At 45.6% G+C, this 26,289-nt stretch overlaps 1 protein-coding gene across 1 annotated transcript in view; it reads left to right on the top strand.

Annotated features, from left to right (window-relative positions):
- Window positions 1-26,289, top strand: part of LOC118789536 (receptor tyrosine-protein kinase erbB-4-like) — a 294,445-nt gene that overhangs the window by 123,336 nt on the left and 144,820 nt on the right. Inside the window, exon 2 of the mRNA XM_036546004.1 lies at window positions 20,116-20,267. Coding sequence (XP_036401897.1) covers window positions 20,116-20,267 — 152 coding nt within the window. The remainder of the gene's footprint in view (window positions 1-20,115; window positions 20,268-26,289) is intronic.

Here is a 26,289-nt window from a genome sequence, read left to right on the forward strand (position 1 = left end):
TTTATGAAATCACATGAAGCATTTAACAAAAAGCAACAAACAGGGCGTGAGAATGGAAGGCACTTTTTTGTGAGAGTTCACTCAAGGTTATTTAAGGCCCGCAGTGCAAAGTGGACTGTTGGGGTCCATTCATCAGCACTCTGCAGTCACCCACAATCCCGTGCAATTAGTGTACATGCTGACCACATCAAACAGTTGGTCCCTTCATTCCCTTCAAACACCAATCACACAAAATGGGCAAAGTATCTAATCGTCCTTGAAGAGGGAGAGGTTTGGTCTCCTACAACATGAGAACGGCTGAAGGCAGGAGGAGATGGTGGCCATCAGATGCGGGCATTACTTACAAGCCATTGAGTTCATTATTGCCTTGGCATAATAACCACCCCTCGGTTACCATGCAGACACCACCAGCTTTTAATTCACTTAATTCCATAATTATTGATTCTGCCGGCAGCAGGGCAGAAAGGTCAGTATTCACCTGAACTTCATAAAGCAGATCTGAAATGAAAAACAAACAAGGAGGTGAAATTGGCTTCATTAAAGATGACTAATTAAAACTTGGGGCTTGCCCACCAACACTTGTGCATTAATATATAAATGCCAAGTGCGTATACACCCACACACACGTACAAACACACACAATATGCTTCTGGCAACATACAGATATGACATTTTAGGGGAGCTTTTCGCAGTGCATTCAGTTTTACCACTAAATAACTGTTTCACAGAGAAGCTTTGATGTGACACTATGGTAGTAAGCCTGTTTGTGTTCTCGAGTGGCTCAGTCAGCAACATGCTCACCTTGAGTGCAGGCTGAGCCCTGTGGGAACGGGTGGGTATGTCAGCCAGGGTCTCCTTGTGTCACTGCTCTCTGGCACCCTGCTGTTCATCAGGCTACTGTGAGTCCGTGCAGTAGTACCTACCGTCCAGTTGGTGTTTTTTGGCTATTTGGCAGCATGTCTGCCGTCTTGATTTATTGAATCAAGGTGAGGTTATTTGGAAATAACTCATTGATCAAAAAAGCCTGGCTGTCAGGGATGCCTCTCCAAAACCTTTAGTATTAGATATTTAGTTTTTTGTTTTTTTTTTTCTTTCTATCAGGAACTTGTAATATATTGAGCTCTTGCCCTATGTCTTTTAGCAGGGCAATTAACACATGTAGCACAGAAGAGCGTTGAAAACTTTTTTCAGAACTCGAGCCAGTCCTAAAAGAACCCTAGTTGAATATTTACAGTGCTCCGGGGAGCCAACATCAGTCTTACTAATTCCATCGTTTCATGCTGAGCCGCGTTTGAACCAGCAAGCACATCTGTAATGTTTGTTCCCGCACTTCTCTGGCGGGCCTGCCAAGCGGGCTCTGTTCATCAGTTTCTCTTCCTTGAGTGCCACACAACTAAAACACTCCCCAGTTCTTGTCTGTCAATCGTTAACCTGGAATGGTACTCGTGTAATTACTGGAGCAAGTGTAGCGTGTGTTGGATAAGAAATGCAAACAGCAGTCCATTTTTCCTCTTTCTGCCTTCAGTGAGCAGCGGTTTGACTCTGGGATACCCATACACACTCATACAGACATGCACACACAGTTGTTTGCAGTGCACATCGTGGCTACATACAGCAGATATATAAGATGGACAAATTTCTCCGGTTTGACGCAGCACTTAGTCAGTGCCTCACTGGAAAACTAAGGCTTTGTGTCCCGTGACACCTATGCGTGACACTGTTTTGGAATAGCACAGTGTTACTGCCAGCATGTGACTGCTGATGATATTAGTCCTACTTGAAGTTATGCAAGGAGTCTGTCTGACCTCTCTAGTCTCTACATCTCTCTCCCTGAATAATCTCTGCAGATTGTCTGATCTGCCTTATTTCGACTGTCCCTGTATCCCTCTTCCCGTGTTATGCGTGCAGATTGCTGGCTGGTGGAGGCGCCACCCTCTGCAGGGGGTCTAGAGAGGTCAAAGCACACTTAGGCTGCAAGCCGGGCTGGAGGACAGGTCAGCGGTGTCACACTGCGGCCCAACAGCACCGGGGGCGGGAGGACCGTCCTGTCAGCTGGCATCAGTGGAGGAGCGGGGAACAGGGAACGGCCCCAGTGGTCACAGAGTCCTGTCCCCGGGGACCAGAGTCACACAGAGTCAACTGAACACACTAATGCTATCACACCAATATCAAGGCTCCGCACTTTGATAACACACATACACACACACACACACATGGGCATGCCAATGGCATCAGCACTTTCCCACTCTTTCTCCTTCCCAAACACACACACACACACACACACACACACACACATGCTCACATAAGCAAACGGAAAGCAGTGATTCATCACAGCTGGTGGTATACAGACTGCATGGTGGTTTTCACAGCCTCAGATATGAGAGAGAATTTGTTATTAAGCTCCCAGAGAGTCTAATCCACTTTATTAGTTTTGGGATGTCTGGATCTGTTTTTATTTTATACCAGTCAATTCCATTAAGACCACAGTAGGCTATAGGCCTGTCATGTTGACTGTGGTTTTAAGTTTTAAGATTATGTTGGTCGTGTGGCACCTCTCTTAATGTTGTTCTGATGTTTTAGGCACATTATAGCATGTTGGTGGTTGTTGGTAAACTGTGGCTGATGTGCACTGAGCCATATTCCTGTGAAGAAGGCAGCGTCAGTGACAGTGAGTTTTAGCTGTCAAGGGAACAGACACACAGCAAGTCTCTCTGTACTGTCAGCACAGAGATAGAGACACGGGCATGTGGCAGGTTCACATCATCTCTGAATCCTCTCTCTCTCTGCTGTGGACTGTGGGCAGACCTCATTCCTGAGAGAAAGGGACACACAGAAAGAGGCAGACAGACAGACAGAGAGCGAAAGAAAGAGACCGACGGACAGAGAGAGGCGGAGTCTAAAAAAGAAAGAAAAAAAAAAGCCAGTTGGAAAACAGCGGAGACAGGGAGAAGCTGTGGAAGAGGGCGAACAGAGAGAGATGGAGAAAAGACAGGGACAGGGACAGGAAGATGAGATGCAAGCATGTTTGTGTCACCATGCCGAGTGAAATGGTCCAACGGTCCATCTCCTCCCCTCATTTCTCTCAGCAAGGTGACAGAGGTGGTGTGCAGCAGGGCAGCGGGGATTGCAGTGTATCTCTGTGTTTGCACTGTATATGAGTATGGGCATGTGCTAACAGAGTCAACACTACAGATTTCTTGCTGCACAATAGCAACATTGCCTAGAGTCTATATCTGCAATACACATTTTATGAGTCTTTATGAATAAAATGTGTGCATCATCTTTTTTCTCATTCTGTTTTAATCACTTACATAGATTGTTCCCTTCAAATCTGATTTACCAAGAAAGCAATAAGAATGCAATGCTTTGTTCAGGTGATATTACTTTAATGTCTGTGAGGAGTTGGGGCCTGGGGCATACAGCACACACAGGCGGATGGTGGATGATATAGAGTGTGTGTGTGTGTGCGTGCCTGTCTGTGTGTTTGTATGCTGGTGGAAGCAGTACCTTTCTGCCATGTTACAGGGCGTTGTTCTGCCATATACAGTACGATCTGGGAAGGGTATAGACTGTTATGTGAGGAACCAGGTTTATGCCGCTGTAAAGCATTTGTGTGTATAATATGATGGCCTTGATTCAGCAACAGCTTCAGAGCTGGTGGACCCTCCTTCCTCTTCTTTAACTACTCCCATGTTAACTGCAGAGTAAATACGCATGACTTTTCCACACTACATCAAGGTTTCTGTTTGTTGCGAGGTTTGAAAACAGGGAACCAACATCACACAGAGCAGTGGGAAAACCCACCTGATGCACTGCTCATAGAATTTTCAGCACACATAATCAGACCATGGGTCTGAAAATGGAAACCAAGGAGAAATTCACACCAGTTCAAACACTATTCTGTGGACTGCCTTATTCCCCAGAGCACCCTGCCTTCGGTCTGAGAATGAGGGATGTATGAACAGGTAGTGTCAATAGACAGAGGTACGTTTCTCCTGCAAGTAGACCCACGGCATCCTTTGGCTAGAGATGAAGCCACACATTCTCTGGTACTGAGAAGCATTGTGCTTCCTCCTTGTACGAGTGCTGCCCCTCCCAGCCTCAGCTGTGTGTGCAGAATTCGGAGCAGCTCGAGCCCAGATCCTCTCAGCTCCCAGCCCAAGTGCCGGGCACTTCATTACACTTCCCAACAGATGGAAGGAGGATTGCCTTTTTGAGCTTTATTCATTGTGACTTGTTTTTCATTAGCCCTCTAATTTTACGTCAGGAAACATAACCGCCGTGTGCAGAGGCTATGTAACTATTACCAGAATCTGCGGGTTCCTTCTCTCTCCCTCTTCTGAGTGTGTGTGTGTGGGTTTACACCTGAGATCACTCTGCACAGCTAATTCAGTTATGCATGTGTATACATGCAAGGCTAGTTATTGAGGGCTCTTATTCCATTCTATTTAGACTGAGTGCATGATAACGTAAGGTTTTTTTAGATATGTTTCCATGATAGCTTTTTTCCCTGAGTATTTTTGGGAAGAAAAACAAGGCTTCATTGTTGTATGTACGTGTTGAGCAGCTATATTTGGACTAGTGGCTCGGGTACCAGAGGACTGTCATTTCAAACCTTAAGACATTGCCATTCCTTGACTGAGCACTGAGCAAAACTGAGCACCAATAGCAATAAACATGCAAAACTTGTTGGTAACAAATTTCAGACACTGAAAAAAGACTGCATTAAAGACTGAATCTGAGAAAAGCAGAGACCCTCACACTGGCTAATACCCTGCAGATTTCCTCCAGTAAAAACTCCATTGTATCTGCTCATGTGTCAGCACTGTCAGGCTGTTTTGATGGACTAACATGTTGAGTAAGTCCAGTATGTTAAAAGGCAGAGATGGACATTATGTGAACACCTCAGAGCCGTGTGGGCACAGGTGTGAGCGGAGAGGGACTAACTTTACCCATGAGGCATCCCGGCAGCAGGATGCTCGCGTTGCCAAGGGAGCGGAAGAACAGTTGCCGTGCCACGATTGATGTTGCAGGTGTGCCAGGCAGGTCATGTGGAGGAAAGTAGAGCTTTCCCAGGCCCCGTGCTCCTGTAGAAATGATAGAGGGCCCGCACTTAACCTCCCCTGAACTCCTGCCGCACATCTCCAGAGTGCCCCTGCGCTGTAGATTAAAGGCCTGCCAGGTGCACAGAACCTGGATCAGGAGGCTGGTCAAATCGCTTGACACAGTTTAACACGGCGTCTGAGCCGCGAGCTGACGTTAGCAGCGCTGCTTCCCACCCAGATGTGGCTTCGCGGTGCCACGTTCTTCATGAGGTGTTCAGTGCATGGGCAGGGGCCAGGGTTGTCAACAGCACTGTCATAACAGTGGTACCTGGTGGGTAGTGAAATCTATTTGTGTGAGATTTTTTGGGGGGTTTAGAGGGATACATGAGTTTATTGTTGTTGTTATTGCTGTAGCCACCATGACGTTTTGAATGTGTTCAGTGTTTTTATATTGAAAGGGGTATTGTTCTTTTGCAGCTCACAGTGGAAGCATAGTTTTAAGCCCAGTAGGTCACTTGGGGCATCTTTCTTTTGCTCTTCGAATCAATGTGGCATTGAAGTGCAAGTGCGCCCCCTGGTAAGGCCCTAGTGTATCACAAGGCCCAAATCCATCTCTATGATTTCACATGACAATCAGAGAAGCAGCAGGATCAGTTTTAAAGTATCTGGGACAACCGAGGCTATTCAGCCCTTGTGTTTAAAGTGTCTGGTACGGCTGAGCCTACGTGCTATTCATTCATTCATTCATCCATTCATTCATTCAAAAAACATAAATCTGGCACTGCACAGTCTTATAGCAGAGTAACTGCTGTAACCTTAGGATGGCTTGGTGGTTTTGATTGAATCCAGTGGCCAGTTAATCAGTGAATAAATTAGGGGTATTAGTGTTTCTAGAACTCCTTTCTTCAGTCACAGCCAAAATTTGAAATGTATTATCAAGGATGAAAGGCACATGCATTTTTACTCCTAATATGTGAAGAGGCAATGCTATGGGAAACATTAGTTTTAGCATCATGGTAAATATCTTTTTTAGTGCTTGTTTTGTTCTGAGGCAGGCTTAGATCTTGGCTTCAGTCACTTGAGTGCTTTTACATCTTTGAGTCATTATAACCAGCGCTACTTCTGTAGAGAGAGAAAAAAACAACAGCTGCAACAACAACAAAGCCAATGAGGAATGGGAAGGAAGCAGGTCGTGACAGCATCCTTGCAGTCTACCTCCCTCCACTCTTGTCACTCCTCACTTTCTGGCTTCTCCAAACAAGGACTTCTTCACACAGAGGACCGCAGGAGCCCTCTTTAATTCTGGGCTGCGGCAGGCCAGCGGATCCTTCAATGCAGGTGCAGCATAGGGTTTCTCAGGCAGATGTCCTCGGCCTAATTTAGCCCGGTGCCCGTCTCAGGCGCGGTTGGAGCAGGCTGCCTGGATGAAACAATTAGCAGCTCCCGGGCCCAGCGTAGGGCAACACGGCGGCCCCCGGAGAAGCTGCGAAATTAACGCAAGCGAGGATCGGCTCCTCGGGCCTGCTCGGGCTGCGCCTCGGGGGACGGCGGCGGGCGCACCTGAGACACCTCCAGTTCCCTGGCGACAAGAGCATTGATGAGGTGATGATTAGAGCTTGGATACCCAGGAAACGGAGCTTCAAGCCTGGATACGGGTTATCGGTGAAGCTCATGACGGCTTGTGAGCACATCATAAAACTGTTAGTTTTTTATCTCTGGTCCTCTTAAAGGCACCTAACTTGGCTCTATGCTATTACACCCTCCAGAGTCAGTGTTGAGGTTTGCGTTTGTTAAAGAAAAAAGCACACCCAAAAGGAAAGTGTTTGGTTGGGTGCCTGAAGCGTTTTTAAAGCTGCGTTTTTGGTACATGTAGCAGTACATTCTCCCTAAGCTCCACATTCAAATACACATTACATTTTTTTCAGAAAATTGAAAACATCATTTCAAGATTCAATTAATCCTAGTGCCTTTGTCTACCTTTTCATTGTACAGTCAGTGGAAACCTAGGAGTAGAACATGTTCGGAAAACAGAAACAAAAAACATTAGCAAACTTATGCAATGAACATAATGAAAATAATTTTTAGTGTTCTGGATCAAAAAAGCTATTTAAAAATATAATTACCAAATAATAACTTCATGAGAAATGAACAAAAGATTGCTGGTTTCTTTTTTGGCAGGTAAACACATGTTCGACTGCGTTTAACTAGCAAGACCACAGCTTCTCTGCCCTAAAGGTCCTTGGATCTCCTAGCGAGTTGCTACTAGCAACACACCCTCCTGCAGGCAACAGACAGAAATTTGCCTGCACCAATTTATAAACACAGTACAACATTGCAGATGTCCAGTACTTCATACGTATTTTGTATGATGGAATGTGCTTTCAGACAGATAAAATTAAAAAACAAAAAAACAAAACTGTAACAGCCTTTTGGTTGCATTGAAAATCAGCATTCGGGTTGGGGACTGATAGATCTTCTTTGTTTATCTGCTGTGTTAATGTTTTTAGGTTACTGTCAATCCATCAGAATGTATTAGTTGTGGCACATTGAACTGTCACAAAGCTCTTTTCCAATGGGAATAGAAAAACAACAAAACTCATGCCAGCTGGGGGAGAGTTGGATAGTTATCTCCTGGCTCCAGGAAAAGGTGGCTGAGATACTCGTAGAAAACAGTTGAAAAGGAATCAAGCCATAGAATAGAGATGTTCATTAATGTCTCTGTGAATGTAATTGTCTATGCTTTTTGTCAGGGACAAATATAGTAAAATACTGACATTTTGTTAAAAAATAAGTGATTTTGCCTCAGCTTTTCCTGAAGCTGTTTCATTTGGTCAGGTAATAAGGTAATGATTAGGCACCACGGGCAGAAAAAAGCTCTTTGCCCAGAACTCTGTAACTGCCTTCTGCAATGCCTCTGGTGGTCATGGCACTACATTCCTGCAGTCTGTTTAGTATTATTTTCAGAAGAGACGGAACAATGGTTTGCAAGCATTTGAAAATAAAACGCTTAGAATACTGAGTAAAACCATACCACATTTTGTAGTATTGTCTGCTTGTATGTTGTATTGAGTGGCTATTTAAAGACACATTAAAGTCATATACATGTTGTAAGGACTATATAGTGGCGTTCAAACATCCTAGCCAATGTTAGTGTATTATGTTAAGACTGCTGGTTCTGCATCATTTAAGGGAAGTAAAATCCTGATTTTGGCAATGTTTCTGATGTGAAGAATGCCAGTTTCTTTCTTTTTTTTTAAAATTACCAAAAAAGATCTGGGTCAATGGTAACCCCAAGGTCTTTAAAAGTAAGTTTGGAATTGTTGGATAACTGTCTAGGTTGAGTGCAAAGTTTGCAGTGGTGCTTAGGAAGTGCTTTTTTGAGTCTAAGATTATCATTTCTGCTTTATCTGTATTCAGAAGCAGGAAATTAAATGTCATCCAAAGTTTAATGTCTTTCAGATACGCCTCTAGTCTAGAGATCTGTAGGTCTACACCAGGACTGAGTTGTGCATAGTTTTGTTTATAGTCTAGCAAGAGAAATTTATTCCATGTTTATGGATAACACGGAAACAAATTGTGCTGTTTGTAAGCTGTAGCATTTGCTCACTGGTTTAAAAAAAAGCATTCTGGAGACGTAGAGAGGTGAGGTAGAGAGATGCATCTCCTGGTGGACAGTGTGTAGCTACAGTAACAAAAGGCTGAGGTTGGGTGAAAAGGAACACTCTTCAAACGCTGTTGACGATATAGAGATGGTAGAAGAGAGTGCTGAGATGAGGCGCATGAAAACTTTGTCTGCATGTATGCCATTGCATTAAAATGATCTCCTTAAGTAGTAAAAGTTGCAACAATGTCAATAATGTAGGCATCCATTCTCTTCCATTTTATCTTCTGTGTTTAATTCTATTATATGTACTGTATATTCCATGCTTGTTAGGTAAATGTCATTATATAGAACGATAGACACGGGATATTTTTTGAAACAGCATTTTGAACTTTATCATGTTTAGTAACTGTCTGGAACACAAGAAGCAAATGAAAATCGAAAAAAAGACCACTTCCTATTCCCCAGTAAAGACATGCCGTGCCATGTCATCAAGAGTGTCAGCTGGGGCCTTGTTGTATTCTGAGCTAATTGCGTGTTAATGTTCAATAGGCCTTGTTCGTTGCCTTGGGTAAATACATCAGCCAAATAGCCAAGTTGAAAAAAAATAGTCTGCCATTACCAGTACAAGCCTGTTGTAAACAATTACACAGTAGCAGCAAAATACAATTAATGAATAATATAGAAGTTAATGGAGACATGGCTTTAACTGAATGCATCACCTTGGCATGTTTCATTACATCGCACTGAAACCCTACAACAATTAAGAAGCTTTATAATGTTAGAAGTGAACTGAGGTCAGTAAAGCGGACAGTAATTTTAGCTACGTTTAAATAAGGCTCTGCATCAAGTGCTGAGTTATCAGTTCTTGTTTTGACTGTGCATTTCAGCCAGTGTAATATTTTAGTCAAATGAAGCATGGAGCTCATTCGCCACACTCTCAAGTACATTTTGTTTTCACATGGTTACTTAAGAATTATCCTGCCACTAGTGTTAATGGATAAAATGTCATAAACCAACCACATATGAAAACCTAGACAAACCCCTGTGTTTTTGTAGTTCTTTATTTACTCTTGGTCCATAGAGCAATTTTGTTTGAACATATTTCAGATGAAATTACTCAGAACATATTTCAGCAAAAAAAAAAAAAAAAACCTAGTAGTGAAATATACCTTGGTGAGAGCTTTACATTTTCAAAGAATTGCGTGAAACTGTGTTATTCTAAGGGGAACATAAATGTAAAAATAGCTCAAACCAGCTGTTTGTATAAGGTCAGAATCACAATTTTTGAAAAAAGGAGAAGGTCAGACACTTATAAGCCTCAAAAAGTGGGCTATTGAATTTTTCAAAGATGCAGCATCCAAAATGTTCTGCAGCAAAAACCGTTACAGGTAAAGTGTTCATCTGCAGAAACCTCTTGTCATTCCTTGCCTGCATATGGCCACAGTAGCCTTTATATGGCATGTCCTGGGCAGGCCAGCCCTTCTTCTGTCCCAGAGTATCTGAGCACATCAGTCATTCGTAGACTCTGAGTGTTATCCTAAATGCCAGTCAAAAATTGGAGCTCTTGGTTTACTGAAAGTATACTCTGGACATGCTGTTTGAAGTCAGATTGGCAGAGCATGCTTATTTCAAAATGTAAGAGAAAATAATCTGGGAAACTGAGTACTCATGGATTCCCCCATCACAATCAAAGAGCTCAGAGCGGTAGGTGTTCTGGCTCCAAGTCCTGTTAGTGTCTCAAATTGCATGTCCCTCAGCTCTTGAGTGGTTGGAGCATCTGAACTCAGCAACAACAGTACCTTTTCTGAGAGACTTACTCATCATTAATTTTACACTAGTGGTGAGACAGTGACGACCTGTATCTAGCATATTAAGGAAATTCACATCAATCAGACATGGGAAAATGTTTAACTTTTATTTAATGGAGTGCAGCCTTCATAACATTAGCTGCTCTGAGAGACGATAAGACACCTTTTAAAAAGCCGATATGTTTATGAGGCAGTTGCTGGTGTTTGTGTATGTATGTGTGATGTGTCTGTGTGTATGTTTGTGTGCGTGTGTGTTTGTGTGTGTGTGTGTGTGTGTGTGTGTGTGTGTGTAGGGTTTAACTGGGTTGGCACAGTGTTTATGCGTGTCCAGTGCTGCAGCAGTCAGTCACAGCAGGGCTCAGTGAGCACAGCCCCCACACCAGTGTTGCCTGTAGGATTCTGCAGAAATAATATATTCCCAGGGTACTGTTCAGGATCCTTATCCCTGCATCCTCGACACTTAATCAGGCACCCGGCACATTCCTTCCAAAGCACAAGCAATCTTGCAATTTATTGTTGAGTACAATATTTTATTACCAGCAGGCTTTGTGCTTTCCTTGATAAGAATATAGATTACTGCGTGCATTCGGTTCCTATTCTCATTCCACTTGACCATATCGGTCTCATGGTTATGCTATATCTTTTAAATGTCAGGTTTTTGCTATTTACATTCCTCAGCTCAGCATTAAAACAAATTATTATTGATTCAAGCCAAGTTGAATACAAAGGCTGCATCAAATTAAAAGTGGGGCACAATAACTCTCGGAATAAAAAAAAAAAAAGAACGAACAAGTCAAATTGCACAGAGGGAAACAGGGAAATGATGTGTGCTTGTGTAGACAGCAGCTATCTAGCTGCGCTTTTCAATTGCTCTTGATGGAAATCAAAGGGAAAGAAAGAGGCAATCAGGCTTGAATTTATACGCTGGTCTTCTCTGTCATCGTGGGGACCAGTTTCATACATAATAAACATGACTCTAATGTGTTGCCACCTCACATGTGATGCTTGATGGAATACATTACTGCATGTTCACCGCTTGGGAGCATGCATGCAGTGTATTGTGGTGCGCACATGCAGCATGTTGTGGTTAATGTTCAGCTGCAGTCAGCGATAAGCTTTGAGGGTGAGCCCTTAGGCTTAGGCATTCTGGGATAGTTGAAGGTAGAGGTCATGACCTTCTAGGCTGTGCTTTTATGTGAGTTCAGGTTTAAGACAAGATCAAGTTCTAACATCCTGCCTTTTGTTTCCATAAAAAATCCAGTTATTCTGCTGATGATTATTGTAGTTTTTGCAATAAGGTAAGTGTTCATTTATGGACAGACACACACACATACACACCCACACACACACACACACATCAATATGCAGATCAATACACATGTATGACTGAAGAAGCTGAGCAAGTACATTTTGCACAGAAGGTCTTAAAATCTAGTTTGTTTATCTAAAGGAACCCCGCAGGATAAAAACAAGCAAATACAGGCACTGACTCACAAGATAGAGGAACCGATCATAAACCAATGAGACTGAGAGAGCCTCCCTTTGCTTCCCTTATGGGCCCACTGTTTGTAATTTAGAAATATAGAAATTGTATTACAACACCATTTGCAATGCCCGAGTCACCTGAAGCTCCGGTCAAGGACAGCTTAAACAAATGAGGGCAACGTTACACAATGCCCCTCGGAAAGTTCTTCGATAATGGCAGCTCTGAGCGGGGGCCTCTTTGGTTGTTTTACATAGAGAACAATCTTCTCTAGTGCTCCCTGTTCTTGAAAGCCAGCCAACCCGTGCATACTGCTTGCCACATTACCTACAGACCTCTTTTTTTAGACACGGAGAAGCGGCTATCTGAAAATTGGCTGGGACGAGTCATTAATTCACCCACTCACCACCCCCCCCCCCCATCCACCCAGAAATACAAGTGCCCTACACCTGCGCCTCTCTGTGGCAGGTGACTTCCGCATAGATGCTGAGAAATCATTTCCATTTTCAGGGAGGTAATTCCGTCCCCAGAAACAAAGGGCCCTTCTAAATGGCGGGACAAAAAAAAAGGAGGAGGGGGAGGGGCGCAGGTAGCGGAAAGGTATAATTGATTGCGACCGTCGGGATATCAGACTAAGATTCATGGTCCGGGCCACGCAAGGGGACGCGCCGGGCTCTAAGCATGAAGGATACAGCGTGACACTCTGACCGAACGGCGCTGTAATTGATGGAGGGGCCTGGTGCTTTAGATGTACTGTGGAAATGATAACAAATTATTTTAATCATGCCTGGCCCATACCCTTCCCTGGGAGCACCCTCACTTACACAGAAAGGGACGGGGGGAGATTGCTACGGGGTCGATTGTTATGCTCAATAGAGACCTGTCCCCTCTTGACAACCGAGACATTTTTTGCATAGTTCAATCGGACGGATTAGCCAATAAACTTGAATGGGATTACTCACTTGCCAAAGCAAAAGGTGACTTCTCAGTGCCGGTCCAAGTTTAAAGGGCACGGTACTGTGAAAGCCCAAGTTTGTTATCGGTTTTGTTTTGAAGCAGGTAATGCACTGCTGGCCACACCCACAAGACTTGGCTCGTGAAGTTGATGGGAAAGCCAAACTGCCGGGTCAGCTATCAGGCGTAAATTCCATGTTCGATTGAACTTGTCTAGGCCCTGTGGGTTTAGCTGCCTTTTGAAAGGCGGGATCAGGATGTCCAAACACCCTTGAGTAGATATTCTGTCTGAAGGCTCTTCCCACACATGTGGGTTACCGACCAGACCTGAAAGTGTAGTGCCAGTATCTCTTCCCACATGCCCTGGTGTGATTCACCAAAAACAAATTAAATAATCCCCTTATCCATCTTTTAGTGGCCCAATGACAGGTGACATTGGGGAAGCAAGGTCACATCACTGAGGACAGAAAGAGGGCTATGGCTTGTGGGTTTGCTTTCGTACATTATGAGACTTTATATGTTATTAGTGTGCTTGGTGGAACAGAAGCTATCTTGTTCTTAAAAATCAACGATCTGGCATCTTTTTTATAAGAATTTCATTCAGTTGTAGAATCACAGCTGATCTGAATTCAAGTTAGCAAGGGGGCTATTTTCATGTAATGCTCACAGTGATATAATACTCCCTGGTGGGGCCCTTGCCAATTGTCTTTAATTGGTAAAATAGTTAGAGGACATCTCCTCAGCCTTATGTGTAAGCTCTGCTCTGAAGCATCATCTACTCAGTGTTCTGTGTGCAGAACTGCATTCTGGGTAACGGCAGTATTGGAGATGGAGAGCGGTCAGATCTAATGTATGCGTCTGCCAATGAATTTGCTGTGTGCAGCGCCACCCGTTTGCGCAGCCCTGCCAGTCATTATTCCCTACTGAGACACACACATTTACAGTCTCAGGGTATCAGCACAATAGGCATAAAACGAGAAATGCACACATTTGAGACAGAGTGCAGTAAGATGCACAACTGTGCCTCTGGTTAACTACATTCACTTGCGCTCATTAGGCTAACTGTCAGGGAGGCTTTTTTGACGTGGGACTGGGCACAGGAGACTTGGGACCTGGAACTGATGTTCTTTCACCGTGGCAATCTGTTGGTCCTTGGATCTGTAGTATCGCCTCGGTGGCTGACTAACATCCTTTATTCACATTCTGACACCCCCCCCCGTATCCAAGCTGATGTGGCATTGCTCCACATCACTCTAATTACACACAGCACACTGTCTGATCAGTCACCCCAGGGCTCAGTTTCTGTTTTTTTTTTTCCCCTCCAAAAATATCTGCAATTCAAAACACAGTGTATTCCTGTCATTATCTGTGTGCCCCGGAGTTATTTTCCATTGTGGTGTTATACCTGTGTGGACTCACAGTTATGAAGCGGTCAGGGTCAGCCGCTGTTTCACTTTCGGTGAAATCCGACTGATCGCATCTTCCCCTGCGTGATGAAAAAAGGCTTTCCTCTAACCCTTGCGATGGAGAGAGAGATCGAGAGAGAGAGAGGGAGGTCGGGCTGTGAGGAGGATTATGGGTAATGAGGCATGCGACGCGATGTTCAGTCCCGCCAAGCGGTATCTGCCACGGCCTGCCGGATCCGGCGGGCGCTGAACCGCGGTGGCCGGGATTAGCAGATCCTGAGAGGGGGGGTAGAGAGGACATACACACACTTTCACCCTCCCACCCTCTCTCCTGCACACAGGGTCGTGACATCTTATCTGTGTGCTGCATGGTTCTCTGATAACCACTGGAGCATTAGCCTGTGTCCACAGTGACACACAGCAGACTTTGGAGTGGGGGGGGGGGGGGGGGGGCTGAAGTGGGTCTGGAACTCTTACCGTGCCCTGCCAAAAATACCCCCCTCTCCTTTCATCTTAAATATGTAAGTGCAGATAATTAGTGCCCTGGGCCCGTGCACCCCTGCCCTACATACTGAGTGATACCATCCATCGCTGTGTGGATGTATGGGTAAAGCAGACACTGAGCTGGCAGTGGCGGTGTTTGTGCAAGAAGGGAGGCGAGAGAGCACCGTGCTAACTGAACTGACTGTTCTTTGAATTTTTTATGTTAGTTTGAAAGTGCTTTTGACAGTAGTAACCTTTATGAAAGACATATTTTTATGTAATTGCCAGCTGCCCTTGTCTGTAATCCGATGTCTATCCACTCACCTCTTTTATGTAACTGCAGTTATCTAATTTGGTAGACATGTACAGTCATAGGCGTCATTCATGCTGGGGACGCTGGGGACATGTCCCCACCACTTTTTGTTGTGGCTCATTTCGTCCCCACCACTTTTTGAAAGCCTTTAGTTAGTTGAACATGTTGAACCCGTTCAAAACAAACTGACGCCCATGTGTACAGTGATGCACTGTAAATCTCTTACGCACTTTTATTTGTGGATTCTGTACTGTGCAGTGCACCGCACTTGCATGCACAACAGCATCTCAGTAATCGTTAAGATTTATGATAAATAATAAAAGTAGTCATCATCACTACCATCCTCATCCTGCTCCTTTGGTAAAACGTGTGTGAAGGGCCTTATTCCACCCCTCTCGTTGTGCTGGAGTTCCCTTCACTGTACCGGAGATCCCCTGCCGGTGCCCGTGTCCGCTCTTCTCCGGGACAGAGGACATGTGGGTTACCAGCACTCACTCCGGGTGCCCGGGTGCCTCTCACGGCCGGGCGAGAGGCCAGCTGTTGGAAGGGAAAGCTTCCTGTTTGTGTTGGGAGGGGGCCTGGGTGGGCAGCGCGAGGCGGGCGTTGTGTGCTGAATGCTGATGTGCCATGCCAGGGCGAGGGCAGTGCCATATGGAGGCGGATGGGGGGAGGGTAAACGTACAGGGCACACAGGGCATTGCATCATTCCCCCTTTTTCTACCCGACTCGCAGCTCACAGACGGAAGTATCGGGACTGTTTACCGGAGGTAATGGCATTCGCCATCTTCTTTAATTCTCTGAGCCGCAGGGTACTGGCGCGACCTTTCGTGCGCGCAGTGCACTGCCTAAGCCTCTGAGACCAGTCCCTTCCACGGCGATACCGGTGTTCAATAAACTCGGGGATGGTATTGATGACTTTAAGTGGTTTAAATAAGAAATGCTTATGAAATAAATTGACCGAATGGAAAATTAATTTCATAAGCAGCTCAGCGCAATTCCATTCAGTCCTTAATTCCGTCTTTGGAAAGCTTCATGGAATTTTTTTTTAGATGTCAGATGAAAAAGCCGCAACTCTTGTGCCAACAATGTAATTTGAACTTGTTCGTATGCAGCTGTTCCACTGTGCGTGTGTGACTTAGATATTTGTGTCTGACTGAAAAAATGAAAATAAATGATATGAAATGAAATTAAGGAATAAAATTAAGGAGTTTACAAAATCAGTCCGCGAAGATGTGGTTTCGACATGAATCATGTCGTCTGCTCTTTACGCAGTGGGGAATTCAGAAGGGGGAGCAAAAACTCTTGAGCGGAGGGGGAGGCACAAAGTGGAGGGCTCATTCTTTCCGAGAATGGGAGGAACGAGCGCCTTTATCTGAGATTAGGCTCGGGGCTGAACCAGCGGCGTCACCCCACCGCTCTCTATCGCACACACATCTCCCGCAGAACACATTAGGCTGTGCCCTAGCAGGACAGGGTCCCGCACCGGAGTGCGGATCCAAAACGTTCCCAGCGGCCCCCGTGCCAGGCCCGCTGCCTCGGGCATCCGTCACTGTCCGCCCGATAACAGTGGCGGCTTTGCCCTGCCCTGCCCGCCGCCGTCCCTGTGATGAATGCGAGCAGCCTAGCGTCAGGAATTATGGAAAATGATAAACCAGTCTGTTTGTGTTTGCCTGCGCGACTGAGGCCAGGGCATGTTTTATCGCCCTGATTAAATGAATCTGGATGTGAGCGAGGAATCAAATGCGGCCTGTCGTAGTGGTTAATTCCCGTGCAGTTTAAATACAAACAGGTTCCTGTCACACAGTCCTCAGTCAATCACTAAATTTGTTGGTTTCCTGATACCGAGCGATACTCCCAGTCTGCTTGCTCTTATTAAGTTTATGCCCTTATAAAAAAAGTAAAAGGAGTGATTTAGAGTGGTAGGCTATAAAAAAGTCTTCCAAGTCTTGTGTTTTCATAACCTACCATATGGAAATATGCCAAGGGATTAAGTCATAATTCAATTTAGTGCATTAGGGGGATTCCTGATCTGGTGCCACAGGCAGGCTGATGTGATGCAAAGTGAAAGGAGTGATATTTTAATCTGGGACAGACAGTGTTGCATTGTAGGAGTGTTACAAGACTTTTTATGTTTTGTGGGATTTAAAAACCTCATTGCCATTCTTAGGAATGAGGTGAGACAAGGAAACATGTAGACAGTCTCCACACTATCTCCATGATCAATCCAACACTAATCAGTGACTGTACCACATATATGATATCCCATCTCTTTTTCTCTCTTTCCCGCTGTCTCTCTCTCTTGTTCTCTCTATCTCTTGCACACATATATACATGTGATCCCCTGGTAATCCCCTGATTAATTAAACACGATATTAAATCCTGAATTATGATTTATTGCCTCAATCCATCATTCCTGAAATCCCTTTGAAAAATTCAATCCAGCTGCAGCTTTTTTTTGTATGGTGGAGTGGGAGTGGGGGGGGGGGGGGGGTAAACCCACAGCAATAAAAACATTTTGCCTTCTTGACATGTTCATACGTCCCAGCATGGAAACGTTTGCTGAGGGGAGAGAATTCCTTTGCATGGGTATGCCACTCGCATTCCCTCCGAAATAAATGAGTTCTGCCAAGAAGCAAGCTCCCCATTTATAAGTGACACCACTGTAGATAGGCTGCCTATTGTCCCCCTTGGCAGCCGCTTCGCCGAGGCATCCTCAGCGATCAAAAAGACACGTCCTCCTGGTGTGACCCGTTGAGTGCGTCGCTCGACAGTGTAATGCTCAGGCTGTGAGCATGTGGGGGGTGAGCGTGTGTGTGGGGGGGGTTAGACGAACGAGCCCGCCTGTCTGCTGCTGCGAGAGGGAAGCCGCACTCACAGCGCACCAGCGGTGATGCTGTCATCAAAGGAACCTTACTGCACTGACGCCCCTTCCTGCACTTGGACATCAGCTAGGCCAGGCGTTATACCTCTCTCAACCTGAACACCCCTGCTCCAGGTGCTCCAGGTGTAGTTTGTGAATGCGCAGCGGTCAGCCCTGGGGGCCCCATTGTTGCGCGGCGTGCCTGTTCCCGCCTCGGCGGCTGATGGGCTCTCTCTCACACGCGCGCTCGCTCCTCGGGCCGCGGCTGAGGATTTATTGGAATGAGAGGCGTGTCAGAGGCGGTAATATAAACTGCCCTTCTCACAAGGCCGCGCACCTCTCGACTCCTCCGTAATCTCGGCAAACGGCCCCTCGGGGCACAATAACAGCTTATTGCTACTGCCTCCACTTTATAAAAGCCTCCACCCGGCCCGCCCCTAATGCATGCTAACCATTATTGAAAACACGGCCGTCCGTCATTGATCACACCTGTCCTGTCTGGCATTCGATCCCCCCCCCCCCAACCCTCTTTTATTCCCGTGTAAAATTTGTATGCACGCTCCTCGCCGCACGTAATCTAATAACAGATTACGAGGGATTGTTTGAACAAGCTCTCATTTGTCTTTATAGCCCCGGTTGCCTCCGAGCATTTATATTTTTTTATCCATTCTGGGAGACTGTGAGGAAATGAATGGGGAAAAGGGATGATGGCTCTGCTCCTGTTTGATAATTCTAATAAAAAATCAGGATGAGTTGGGGTGCCCCTGTTATTAGGCGGTGTGGGGAAATCTCAGGTGATGTAAAAATCAAAGGGGAATATGGCGAGCGTGCTCGGCGATAAGGGACCCCGTCGGTGTATGGAAGCGCGATCCTCCTCCTTTGCAGAACAGAGCCTTCCTGCACCGTGATCCGTGGATAAGAGTTCACGGGTGACAGCGGCAAGTCAGGCGTGACTGCATTCGGGGAGGAACCTGCCACTCTTGTCACCGTGACGACTCCCATCCGCCACAGCGCGGCTTTTCCAAACCCGCTGTCACGCAGCCCTCAAACTCAAACGGTGAGACGTTAACCCCGCTGCCTTAGCCCCGGTGTAGATCTGAGTGCGGGGCCCACCGATCATTATATGAGGATTTAGACTAGTCGTCTGCTTTACCACTCCTTCTCTTTTCTTGGTCCAAATCGAAGCTGTTTTGTTTTGCGGTTACAGTGCGGGCCCCTGTTTTCGTTTTGCCGCACCGAGCCTGTGCGCTGATTGTCAGTGGAGGGGAAAGTGATGTTCGCTGGAGAGTAGTGGAGGGGTGCTTTTGCCTGAGGCTCCTGCCTGGGCCAGGTGTTTCTTCAGCGGGTGCAGTGCGGGCCACGGTGGGCACGGCTGGCGGAGTGGCGCGGCGCTAACACGCGGGGGGGTCGGCGGGAGCGGCGGTGGGCACCTCCGGGGGCACGGTGCTCTACGACAGCTGACGGAGCAGATGGCACACGCCCGGGCCACGGAAGGTGTTTGATGGGTGGAAATGGCTGTGGTTAATTACTTGTCAAGTCAACTGCCCGGGCAGGAGCTAAAGGGGGCTTGTCTGTTCCTGCGCCCGGGGCCCCTGCTCCCCCCCCTCCACCCACCCCCACCTCCCGCCAGGCGGCAACAACCGGTGCATCTGCATTTCACAGCTCACAGGACAGTGATTGACGCTGTCCCTCGCGGAGCTTCTACCCGTAAGCCGTGTTTGCTCTGACACCGGTGCCACAGCAACACCCTAATGCTGTGTACACTCATGCCTGGCTGGCCCACTGCAGAGATAAGCAGGAGTCATTAGGTTTCTTAAGATCGAGAAATATGCTTTCAGCAAATATGAACACAAAAAAACCTTACTTCAGAGAGAAATAGAAGTCATGTTTTCACGTTAGAAAAAGAATTACAGGCGCTACTAAAAAGAATTATAGGCTTTCTACTAAAAAGAATGTGCAGCAGAAGATGACTGTATCAGGCTTGGAGATCACTATTGTGAAACAATGCTATCAGTGTGTTGTATGTGTGTTCTGTCATGTTCGCCTTATTACTGATGTTATCTTTTGAGGCCTTGCTGTGGGCAAGGCTCCTTCACAGCGCACGCGTCACGTACTGTTGTGTAGCTAACGGGACCATTCTCCCCCTGTCTTTTCTGTAGTATGTGCTGGCACGGAGAACAAGCTGAGCACACTGTCAGACCTGGAGCAGCAATACCGTACCCTGCGCAAGTACTACGAGAACTGCGAGGTGGTGATGGGCAACCTGGAGATCACCAGCATCGACCGCAACCGCGACCTGTCCTTTCTAAGGGTATGTACCATATGTATGCACTCACACGCACACATACATTCTTACTTACAAATACACACTCCTAAGTACACATACACTCTGTCATACGCACACTGTCCTGCTCTCTCTCTCGTTCACATACACACACACACACACACACACACACATATATACGCATGCGTGCATATAAAATTAAACACACATGTATGCATGCACTCACATTAACATATCTGGTTATCACAGGACTTTCCAGCCCAGGTATCACAAAATGTTCTTGTAATGTTTCTGTGGACTTGTGGAGACAATGGCCTCATTGTTTCTGGGCTCAGCACGAAGTATTTCTTCTAACTCCAGACCCATGCACTTGGCTTTAAGCTTGATTGAGCAAACCACAATTATGAAATCTATCAAATTCGGGCAGGCAACAATATCAGTTTGTTTTTGAGTAGCTGAACTCAGAAAGAGCTTTCTAGCCTCCCCAGGTTCCCCAATCATTTCTTTTTTTTTCAAGTTATGAAGAAACCTGACACCAGAAATGAGCTTTAGTGTTCAAGTTAGCCAGATTTTTCTCTGGTCCATCATGTTAGCGATCGTACAATAACGAGCTGTCCTGTGCTGGAATGCTGTTGAGTTAGTTCTCTGTGCTGAGTTTACAGGAAATTCCCCCTGCTGGTCACACACAACTCTTTCCCAAAGCTCCTCCCAGAGTAATCAGCAATGAGATAAGAGCTAACTCTGACAACTGATAGCCATGCGCTGTCAGTCATAATCACATCTAATCAGGCTAATTCTACAGCCACGCCATCACTCTACACTCAAGCCCTTAATACTTCACACTGATTGTCTCCAAGTTTTAATAAATGAATAATGTCCTCGCAGAGCAAATTTACGATGTATTCAGATGGAAAGCCGTGGACCTCCTCTTGTAATTTAGAACATTGAAAAAAATAAGAAAGAATTAGTTTATTATTTTATTATTTTATTATTAGTTTATCATTTTATCGTTATTTTTCACAGAGTGCCAGATTAGTTTCTAGTTTGGGGATTGTAAGGGGTCTTTTTTCAGGAATGGGCCATCTCAGTTCTAAAAAGTACCAATGCTCTGTGAAAGGGAGTCTTCATTTCCTTAGCTACTGGTTAACAACCAGGCTTCTCTGGTTGTGCTCTGTCTGTTTTATATATATATAATAGCCTTGATGATGCTGTGTCATTGTTACAAATATAGATAACAATAGAACCTGCTTTGGTGGAAAGTGTGTAATTAATAACAATGTTGTATACTTTTAATACTTCTTTAAACAGTGAGAAAAAAAAAAAAAAACATTTACAGTGCTTCATCTGCATAAAATCACATAGTGGAGACGGCAGGTCTACATTTTCATCCTATTAGATACACAGAATGAGGACTGATCAACTGATGATTGATTAGCTGACTGACCAATGACCTACAGGACGCCCAATATTTATTCATACCCTGAACTCCTAAATAGGAACAAAAACCCATAGGATACTACCAGGCTGCTTTCTATGTATTCTCTACTAAATATTTTAGCAAATGTTACTAAGTGCACAGTTTGCATCAACTGTGAACACACTTGTGCGTCACTTCTGGTACATGTAGTTTGTTCTCATACAGACACACGGTAGGAGATGCCAGCTCATGTAGTTTGTTCTGATAGAGACACAGAGTAGGGACAGAAGGTCTATGTAGTTCATCCTAATAGAGACGCGCATTGGTCTGATACAGGGGATGGGGGTGTCTGTGTCAGCCCCTACACAGTCAGCCTTGGACAGATGAGATGGGGGATGAAGGAGAGTCAGGGTACTGGGATCCCAGGGAGCAAGTGACTCCTGCAATGGGTAGATAAGAAAACCAGAAAAAAATGAGAGAGAAAAAGAAAGAGGGAGCAGGAAAGAGTGAGAAGGGGTGGGAGGGGGGTGAGGGAGGTTGTTAACGGGGGACTTTGTGAACGTGGCAGAGATAAACTGGAAAAGTGAGGGGGAAATGAGATGGGGGTGGATGTAATTCGTACCCGACACCTCCCCCCCATCCTTCCCCTGGCTTGCTCACACGTCAGACCCTGACAGTTCCCGTTTCAATGGGAGGGAGAAATAACGCTGATGATAATGGGGGATCAGGGAAGGGTCACTGCCTTGTTCTTCCAGGAAAACTGCCGTAAAAAACCATCTGGTGATTTTGCCCCCCGTCTTCTCTCTGACCATCACTGACTTCAGCAGAAGGGAGGACGAGAGTGTCTACACATTGTTTGACCTGCTGCTCAGATCCTGCCGACCCTGGGACTTCTTCACTTTAACATTTTAGGGCTGCCTACCCTCCACCCCCTGTGCTTTGTTTGTTAGGGAATAAACGGTTGAGGTCACTTGCTAAATTTGTATGTTTGCTCACAACCTTTTCATAGAAGGGTAAGGAAAGAACGTCCTGCCTTGCTAAATGCAAGCAGGCAATTTCTGGTTCCAGTATCTTACAAGGTATACAGGGCCCCTTCTGCCTCACTCTCCCGCCTGGCCTGTCTCCTTCTCACCCAAATGTAGCTACTACCCGCTAAGGCAAGGTAGTTGAATCACCTTATGATTCATTTCCCCAGCTGAGGAAATGCCTCCCCAAGTGCTACGCATTCAGTGAATGCTTTTAGTACCCTTGGAAGGAAGTCACCATGATGAAGTAAAACCCAAAGTTTTTGGGTGTATATCCAGAAATTTTGGATGAACACATCAAGTACAAGTCAGCACTAACATCTATACTTAGTGCATCCAGTGGAACATTTTAACCTGGGTTTAATTTTCAAATACTTTGTGGTGAATGCAAAAATCAGCTTCGGTTGTCAACAAAATATATACGCTAAATAAATAATTGTACAGTCAGTCGCTGGTGTTTCTGAGAGCATCACTGGATAACCTTTAACCTTTAAGTCCTTGCCCTTTAGTATGTTAGTGGGTTGTAATGAGGGAAGTGTGCGTAATGGATGCACCGCAGACTTTTTTTTAGCCTCTCTGATTCAAACTAATGAAATCTCATAACAGTGACTAGAGTATGACCTCACTTCTTCACCTACAGGCAGCGACATTATCAAGAGTGTGTCATACGATATGCAGAAGTTTACTGTTCTTGTTTGTAACATAAATGGGTTATTATTGTTGTTGTTTATGCTGTTTGTTTGGCCCTGTGGTGAACTTGCACAGCTTTCCTTTTTACTCAAATTTATGCCAGTAAGCATATGGGCAAATATCCCTCTATGGCTAGATATATGTAGCATGAAAAATGCAAATGTTAAGGACCCTGAATCGGCGTGCGCTTTCTTTGTGGTGCCCGCCATGTGAAGTGCCACAGATCCTCAAGGAATCGGCGACTTTGCCGGAGCTCTTTGTGCGCGGCAAGTATGTAAGCCTCCTGCGCTGTTTTGTTAAAACAATACAGATGATTATTTCCCCCCTCGTACCCCCTACGTGGAAGTACAAAACACACCAATAACCCACACGGAGCAAACAACAACGAGAAGCCTGGCGTCCCCATTCGCCCCCAGCTGAGATAATAGCCTATGGGACAGCGGGGTAGAGAGACGCGCAGGCATTAAACTGTGCGATTAGCACGCTGCACCACGTAACAACCGAGCGGGGGAGCAGGGGGAGCGGGGGGTGGGGGGGTGGGGGGGCGCCTACTTTTTCCCTTTACAAAGCAATCTGCGGCGGTGCTCGGCACCGAACCCTCGCAAAGGGTGAATGTGGGAACCTGAGGTGCGTTTGTTCTGTAAACTCGAGATTAGTGAGGAAACAATCGCGTCTTGCTCGCCGAATCGCGATTCATGCCGCCAATCGCATATGCGAGCATCAAATAACAGCCACCCCCGTGACGGGCTTCCAAATCCTTGTGGCTCGCAATTAACAGAGGTTAATTGAACACACTAATTACAAACACAGAAAGCCGAACAGCAGGGGCCAGGGCAAGATACCGTGTGTATTTTTGGGAAGATTATTATTACTTTAAAGCACATTAATAACACGGATCCCGGGGGCTCTGACGTTGGGGAGGAAAACTTCACCTTGAAGGGAAAAAAACGAAATACCCAGAAGCCTCCTGGCTGTCTCCCGAGTGATTGAAACTGATGCCTTCTCCCTGCCTTCTTTTTAAAGATAGCCAAGATTGATGACCACCTCCCAAACGCCCAGAACAGCTTTAATAGTAAATAGAGTCCATCTTCTAAACTGCGGCAACGGCTGATAAATTAAACCCCAGTGTGATGAATAACGGTAATTCTGCCACTGAAAAACAGTATTTTTTCTGTGTGTGCCTGTCTGTGTGTCTGTGTATATGTTGGTTGAATATTTTCAGAGCAGTTCAATTTTTACGATGGGTACGATGGCAGGGTATGGAAGATTTTTTTGGCCCTATTTAGTTTGCAAATGTCACAGTATCTGTTGGTTCTCATGCTTCAGCTTCTCTCCTCCCTGTGTGAGTAAAGTAAGTAGAAAAATCATAGAAGCAAACTGGTACATTTGTCATTTGTCTTATTGCCTGTAGTCCAGAAAGTACTCTCCCAATCTGTCATGACTCCTTCGGAACTGAAACTTTTCCTCTGAAATGTCCAGGTAATCAGTAGCAATAATTCAGATATCATTTATTTAGTTTATCCTTGTCTGGATGAGCAAGGTGTTCATGGTGTTTGTGTTTGTGTGTGTGTGTGTGTGTGTGAGGGGCAGTGCGCTGCCAGTTCTACAGGAAAATGAGAACCACAGCCAGTTGCATTGTGGGATTGAATGGAGGCATCACTCCCACAAATCCACACAGATCCATCCCTCCCACAGTCAGCAGCCCTCCCCTAATCGCCATCGCCCGCTTTTGCTCCTTCAGCGTTTAATGAGCTGGCGTGCCGTTAATTACCCTGCTATCGCTTGCAAACGGAAACCATAAACATTTCCATTAGGCGTCACATCATTAGCTGAACAATTAGGCGTCGGGGGGATTGATAAGCAATATTTTGTAGATATAACATTGCCATGGTGCCCCTCTCTGCTTCCCATCTCTCTTTCTTTCTCTCTCTCTCTCTCTCTCTCTCTCTCAGGCACACACACACACACACACACACACACAGAGGCAGAAGTAGGGTTATTAGGACCAGTGATGAGGCTTAGAATTTACCAATCTTGCCCCCGAGCTTCCTTTCTCTTCCTCTACATTCATCTCTCTGTTATTTACACCGTAACTCTTTGCTGCACACACACAATTTTCCAAAAAATCCACTTCAGACTTCTGGGCAACTGTCATGGCTTGAAGACTCGGTATAGTTTCATCGGAATGGGTGTTTTTTTTCTTTCACTCCTGCAGTGTCTGGTTTTAACAGGAAGTATCAAGCTTTGTCAGCTTTCCTTTCAATGATACAAGAAGAAATGCTGTCCATCTCAGCTAAGAGCCAGGTTCATGTTTGTTTGATTTTCGCGACCTGCGTGGGATCTGTATGTATTTGTGCCGTGTCATTTGCGACACACCCTAATTATACCTCAAACTCAGATTAGTCATATTAACTGTCTGTAGGACAAGCTCTTTCTGCCAAAAAAAAGATGGCTCAGGGTATGGGTTACATTTTCTCATCAGCCCAGCATGTTTGCAGATAAATTTTAGGGGCACATCTGGAGTCCTTTATGTAGGGCGCCAGTGAGACCGTCATCAAGGATGTCACTGCAGGGTCACCTGCGTGCTCCATGTGTGACAGTCTACGCAGCCTGGCACCTCCCAACAGCAGACCCAGTTAGGCTTGCCACAGAGGCTAGGGGTTAATGGGGTTAATGAGCTCAGACAGGGAAACTGCAGTTTTGTACTCAAGAGAGAACCCATTCACCTAAATATAAAAGGAGTGGTGTTGAGGGTGATGCTGCAATGCTCACTTCATGCAGTGTGAATGCCTTTTACTTGCGGAGGGGAGGTGCTCTGGAAGCGATTTCCGCCCATGCGGGCTGCCGTGACAGCCTCGCGCGCTTTTGAAAAGGGGCCATGACTGGATTAGCTCAGATTAGGGCCCTTCACTCTCCC

The sequence above is a fragment of the Megalops cyprinoides genome, chromosome 14 (genome assembly GCF_013368585.1).
Source record: "Megalops cyprinoides isolate fMegCyp1 chromosome 14, fMegCyp1.pri, whole genome shotgun sequence".
NCBI lineage: Eukaryota > Metazoa > Chordata > Actinopteri > Elopiformes > Megalopidae > Megalops > Megalops cyprinoides.